Source organism: Hakea prostrata, chromosome 6 (assembly GCF_041222555.1).
Source record: "Hakea prostrata isolate BN-2017 chromosome 6, UWA_Hpros_2, whole genome shotgun sequence".
Classification (NCBI taxonomy): Eukaryota; Viridiplantae; Streptophyta; class Magnoliopsida; order Proteales; family Proteaceae; genus Hakea; species Hakea prostrata.
Genome location: NC_142605.1, coordinates 12214856 through 12221847, shown reverse-complemented (window position 1 = coordinate 12221847; position 6992 = coordinate 12214856). Strand labels below are relative to the sequence as shown.

The 6992-nt window shown below is 36.1% G+C and overlaps 1 protein-coding gene across 1 annotated transcript; it reads right to left on the bottom strand.

Annotated features, from left to right (window-relative positions):
• Nucleotides 1-2145: 2145 nt before the first annotated feature.
• Nucleotides 2146-4163, bottom strand: LOC149012256 (large ribosomal subunit protein eL33y-like). Its single transcript, XM_089160031.1, has 5 exons — nt 4035-4163; nt 3871-3906; nt 3564-3792; nt 3410-3452; nt 2146-2404 (listed from the first exon to the last, which is right to left on the bottom strand). Exons 1-4 carry the CDS (start codon nt 4064-4066, stop codon nt 3411-3413), a joined length of 339 nt encoding a protein of 112 aa, XP_089016157.1. The 5' UTR covers nt 4067-4163; the 3' UTR covers nt 2146-2404; nt 3410.
• Nucleotides 4164-6992: the final 2829 nt, after the last annotated feature.

Genomic DNA, 6992 nt, shown 5'->3' with positions numbered 1-6992 from the left:
ATGAATATTCCAAACTTCCAGTTTTGCCCGCATATCGGACATGTGCTAATTATAAACTTTAGGTTAGGTGATGTTTTAGGTCAAAATTACACTCCCAATGTGTTTATTGACCTCAAATTAGGTTACACGTCCAATTTCAGGTCAAAATGACCTAAAATACCCTTCGAAATAGGGGTTCAATGTCCTGCCAAAAGTCGACCGACTTTTGGCCACATGTTGCCTGAGTCGCCATGTCGCCAGGGTCCTACACGACGACATGGGCCGACATGTCGGACCTTGGTTTTACCTGATTGTATCATTTCTGACTTTCAACTATGGGACAAATTTGACCCTTAACCGATTGAGATGGCTCCAGTGCTGGTCCCTACTCCCTACTATCCTGGGACAGTTTCTTTATTGTGACCTGAAGAATGTACAGACTTAGGGTATGCTTTTTTCACGCTTACCACTTCTGGGATTTCTTAGATTCGAAAGGTAGGAGTTTGCTTCAATTCAAAGTAAGCCCACGTTACTCTGAACTCAAATCCCATTGCTAAACCTCCTCACCCAATTACCCATCTCCTCCTGCTCTACCAACCTAGATGATAGATCTTCAGCTTGACATCGCTTGCTAAAATAAGGCTTTCAAACTGAAATAATTACATAAAATTTAAACAATAAACCCATTTCCATTTCTTTCCTCAAATATTTATACCACATTTCTTACCAGGTGATAAGAGATCTCGTCGTCGAAATGAGATAAATCAAAGAATTCAAGACAGAAAAATAAAAGAATCACCCTATGGGACAAATCTCATAGTTTCAGTCCAGGAAGCTCTCCAAACATTAGTGAGGACTGAAAAATATTAAAGATTGATCTTTTGTCTTTTAGAGATTTCAATTAGAATTGCATGTCATGAACTGGCTTCCACGAATAAAAACGACAAGTAAACCATGATTTCAATTTAAATTGCATGTCATGAACAAAGACAAGTAAACCATGGAAGTTCGTTCACAACCTCTCAAGTTCAGCCTTCCAATGAATAACCCTCCAAGATGCAGAACCCAACAACCTCTACTCCGCTCACGCTCTAACCCAAGAAGTCTCTCAGAGAACTTGAACCACACCAGAGCAGGGCCGGCGTTTTATAAGATGCTGACAGAATTGGGGTTATGCAAATCAGCAAGCACAAGCAATTGTACAAACATCACAGATGTTTGACGCAGAGAGACTTGCGTCTCAGATTCTTCAGCATTTTGTTTCCCATGCGCCAGTAGCTATACCTGATATGACCGAACCCAGCAGGCCAGACCGACAAAAGCATGGTGGAGGACCTTGCCAAACCAAGTGAGGTGCCATTCACACCAAAGAACGTGCACGAAAAGAATTATAACCAACCTTCCCTCAATCCACGGATAACACACCTTGTCAAACAGGGAAGGTCAGGTCGGTAGCAGCAAAGACCAATAAAGAATCCACCATTACTGATCAAAAGAACGCCCAAAATTGGATGAACCGGAGGAATTACGAAAGTCGATGGTATGGAAGTAATTCTCACGCACCTATATAATCTTACTATATTGCATTTATCAGATAGGCATACTCCAGTCTACATCTTAACATTCAGAACTCTGCCACTGATATTCTTCTGCTCAAACTATAAGCATATTGATTTGATCATCAGAGGCAAGCAGCCAAGTACGTTGTTTGTTGTTTTGCAAGTTAGTTTGAATTTTACTGAACAAGTTTATGGGGCAACAATACCAAATATGGCACCAGTAGAGGTTTATGGGGCAACAATACCAAACATGGCACCAGTAATGGCTTGGGCAAAACAATATCCCCATTAAGCCAAAGCAGAGGAGGGAGAAGCTGACGCATGCAAATATAATTTGGCTTCAAATAGAATTGTAGATTGTTGCAAAGCAACCATTGAGATAAATTGTGGACGACCATGAAAAAAAGGTGTTGATTCAATCTGTTTTCAGCCGAAGCTATTACTGCTGATAAGTAAGATATTGTCAAATAAATCACTGGTTTGGGCATATTTTGCAACACACATCATCCTCGGTAAATCAGTAGAAAGAATTAGACAGGAAGTTTCCTAAAACTGTAAACACCTTGAATATCAATTAGCAACTGGAAAATGCATGTCAAAAAAAAGCTGGTGTAAAGGGGCAGACCCAACTACTAACTGAGCTCGAATATACTTTGTTCCAACAAATTCTTAAACAATCACAATACCAATTGAGATTAGAACGGGAACAGAATCTCATATCTAAGATAAGGAGAACAGAAACATTATAAATCATCAGCAAAACTGTTGCAACTCTGCAGTACAAAGAAAAAAGGATCAAAACCTAACTCCAGCAAAATGATGTTACCCAAGCACTCTATATGCCTCTGTGATCATCAGCATGGTGTCTTCACATACCAAAGAAAGTCACATGAAAAGAAAAGGAAAAGATCAATTAGAGGCAACAAAAATGAAAAACAGTACAGAGCTACAATAAAAAAAATAATTAAAAACCCATTACAACTAGGTCAAATTAGAACCAAAAAAAGCAGTCCAATACGAGAATAACAATTTAGACTAACCACAACAATGTCCATTTAGAAGAAGTGCTGAGAACACGAAGAGGAGTTTGGAATTATTAAACATTAATAATTAATAAGATACAGTATGTGTTGAAACATTTCTCGTTGATTAACAACATAATTCAAACTCTCATGCAATAGCAATGTAATTAAATTTAGTGTTCAACCACACAATACTGTACATCATGTGAGAGAGGTTAATACTTGTGCAGATTTTCTCGCTGGATTTGTTCGATCCATGCGGGAAACTCATTTTAACCCTGATGCTCTACCATTAGCATTATCCAAAACTATTCAGGATGATGCTAAAAGCAAGAAGTATTGTAGATTATAAGATTTTTCATTCAATTATACCATTTCTCCCCCCCCCCTCAAAAAAAAAAAAAAAAAGGATGAGTCTAGTGATATACTTGCAGTTCTAACAAGTCCTCTCAGACATTGAGTGAATAAACAGATGCAAAACCAGTGTAGAGTTAAATTGAGTTGCTCCTGCAAACTAAAATTCCTAAGACTGGGATTCAACACTATGATGGCCATGAATTGAACTTTCTGTACTCCATAAACAAAAGATCTATAACTAAAATCAGAAAATACCCGAAACACACGGTGCAACTAAAATTCTGACATTGGGATCCCAACTACAAGAAAATGAACACAAACTCGAGGTACAAAGAAACCAATCCTAGTACACTAGAACCCATAGTACTTAAATTCTAGCTAAAAGGTCCTCCAGGTCTTAGAAATCAGGAGAAATGCACCACAGAAAGCTACTAAATGGAAACATAAATTAAAAAACTAATGAACAAGAGGAAATATATATAGAACAATCACCTTATATATTGCTCGGGTACATGAATACCCTAACCCTAGAACCCTGCAAAACAGAAGCAGAGAATGAATCTACAAATAAAATCAAAAACCCTAAACCTTGAAGAGATAATTGAATGTAAAATTAAATGGCTAAGGAAATGATCTTAAAGCATACCATGGACTTAGGAGGCAAGTTAGATTTAAATTTTGCTCTAACAACTCCACTGTTACCGTGTGGCCTTATGACTTTTCCCCAAATGCATCTATAATGGGATCCATTCTTCTTGACCTTGGCCTTATAAATATAGGCCATACGCTTCCCGCGGTACCATGTGACATCTTCCTTTGTGTTCACGTTCTCAATTTGGATCAAAGAGGTGCTGGGGTACTGATTCGATTTCGCCCTAAACCGTCAAAAATTAAATCATGATACAGTAGAGGAAATCAAACTCAACTTAGTTGAATGAAATTCTAGCTGTTACCTTTTGTAACCGAGGATAGTTCCCCTTACGTATAGCCTGAATCAAAATCAAGTAACAAAAGAGACTTAAGAGGATAAAAGATGAATCCTTAAACCCTAAACGAAAGAAATGAACAGACATCATCGTTCTAAGAATGCAAAAGAACGCTAGAACTGAGAATCAACCTGACTCGCTCTCCCTGGCGTCCCTTCACCATCTTCTCTTCAATTCCCTCGCTACCTGTGCCGCAGAAGAGAATCCGGAAGCCAACCTAAAACCTAACAGCAACAAAAAGAGAAACCCTAGCAGCACTGACACGATAATTTATATTTTCGATTCAGTTTCTGAAAACACCAAAATGAAAATCAGGCTGGGCTTGGGCTCGCGGGCCAATCGAGCAACTTTATTCTGTTTGGCCCTTTGGGCCTCTGTGTGGCCTTTGTGTCGTCTAAAAATATGATTAAAATGATCTTTTATTTTTTAGGGTTCAGGGTTTATTAATAATGACGAACGTACATATGTACGTACATGTGGTATTTTTTCATAGATTGGTTTGTTATGGTTGAAGTATTGGTGAGTGGTTGACTTGACCTTTTTTGGAAGAAGAATAAATGATTTTTTATCTAAAGTAATACCATTCATATTATGTTTGTTTGAGCATACATTTGGCTCAAGAAGTAGTGATTCGCATTAAATATGTTTAAATTGGGAAAAACAACGTATTTGATTATGCCTTGAAATTTAAATTCATCTCATATAAACATTCAATTAAAGATTTTTTCAGCTATGTATCTACTAAAAATAAAAATGAAATAAATGTCTGAAATGATTGTCAAGAACATTTAACTTCATGAATGTTCTTCACTCCTACAAAGTCGAAGAGTGTTTGCATAAGAGGCGATGCCTAATTATTTTCCCCTAAAGTATAGGTGAGTAGTTGACTTACCCTTTTCCTAGGAAAAGAGGCAGTGGATTTTGATATAAGGTAATACCATCCACATTGTCTTTGTTTGAGCTTACATTTCGCTTGAGAAGAAACGATTCACATTAAGTATGTTTAAATAGGAAAAAAACAGTATATTTGATGATACCTTGTAATTTAAGTTCATCTCATATAGACACTCAATTAAAAATTATCTCAACTATGTATTTACTAAATAAAAATGAAACAAACATCTAAACTAATTGTAAAGAACATTTAACTCTATGAATGTTCTTCACTCCCCAAGGTTGAAGAGTGTTTGTATAAGATATGATGCGTAATTCTTTCATGTCACCGAGGCCATGTAGACCAATTGGTTCAGCTGCCACTAGATATCTTATTTCCCATAACTTAGATTTAACTTGTAACAATAAATCATTTTCTTTGTAACAAAGAAAATGTATTCCCCATTCATAATGGTGAAGCACATATGATTGGTTTTGCTTATTCTAATGCCATCATTTTAACTCTTGTTTTCAAAATTAAACTCCATGATTGCGTGTCATATTCATTCAATACCCATGCCATGAAAATGGATTTTCCCAATCTTACCAAGGTTTTGATGATTGTGATAAACAAGAAGTTGAATCCCACTTGAATATCTTCATGTTGCAAGTTGGATGTCCAAAATTTCTTAATGCCTCGTTTGGTAATTTGAGTATTTGCGATGTCCAATTATGAATGTTGCAAGCAACAAAATAAGGTTTATAATCAAGACTTCCTTTTGCAATATAATTTGCAGTGCTTGAAATAAAATGCAGTGCACCATTGCAATATACTAGCATATGATATTGAATGTCTTAAGCACCGGTATAAAATTTTTCAATCTCTTCCCATTTAGTTGTTTATATATACATATAAAAAGTGCTAGATGATCAATCATGTTCTGTATTTTTTACCATGATCACTTTGTAGTTACTTGGGAATTCTTCAGTAGAGCTGATATTTGTTTATATATATATATACTAATATAGTTTGTTGATGTGAAGTATGAGCTAATAGATATTTTTCGAGTTGCAGGATTACACAAAACCATCATGTTTCGCTACTCATTCATTTCTTCAACATCATAATTCCGTCGTAAGACTGAAGTATAATAATCATTGAGAAGAAGTGGAAGGCTCTCTTCCGTATACTATAGTCCTCACAGTTTTCCTTATTTTCCTCACTTTTTGATATCTTAAGTAATTCAATCTTGCTGCAATGGTTATATTGTTGAATGAAGAATCCTGGATCATCTTTGAGTAAAGTTTGTTCATCGTATTTCTTTATGAATTTTTCTGCAGGGAATAGGTTTTTGAAACAATTGTAGATCGAGTAATAGATTTAGCTGTCAACTGCAACATAACCTCATAAAGAACTCCTTCCAAATCCATATATATTTTCAGTATATTATTAACGCCTATGATCCTAACCCGAAATCCAAATTGCAAGTCCGAGTTCTTGAGCTTCTAGTCAGATGAAGTTGTGAGCCATTCGAATTGAAGCCCATGTTTTGGCCCCATAACCCATGGATTTGGATGACACTGGTGAACCTGCCTTAATTAGAATCGGAAGAAGATCTAGTTGGAACTTGGATGGATTGGGTAGATAGATGTTTAGTACGAAAAAGTCAAGTTTGAAGGTTGTCTATAAGGAAGGTAAGAGCCTTCAACATATTGATTAAGGTTGTAATAGTGCTAGGGTCAACTAGGAGAACAAAACTCCTAGGTAATGAAAAATACTAAGGGTGGTAGCTTAAGGCAGTTGATTGAAAAATTCGGCCAAAAATGTTTGTTTTGTCCTCCGACACCCTATTTAAGTCCCTAAAACCTAATTTTGCATTATTTCAATGCTCTATACTATTGGGGACGGCTGCAATGTTAGAAAACACATGGAGAAGAAGAAGACCTCCATTCACCGAGATTTGGTTGACTATTGGACTCTTGAGAAGGTTAGTTAGACTATTCTCTTATTCTATTAATTTCTTCACTTTAGAGAGTAGTTTTTATTTCAAATCTTTCCTAGGATTGGATTGGAGATGAAGAATTATTATTTCTATCATTTTCGATCAAATCTCTAAGAGAATAGATTATGTCTATTTTAATGGCGATTACTCTTTGAAGGAGATTTATATTTCCAGATATGTATTAAGTTTTATTTTCGTTTTCTCGTTGATTGA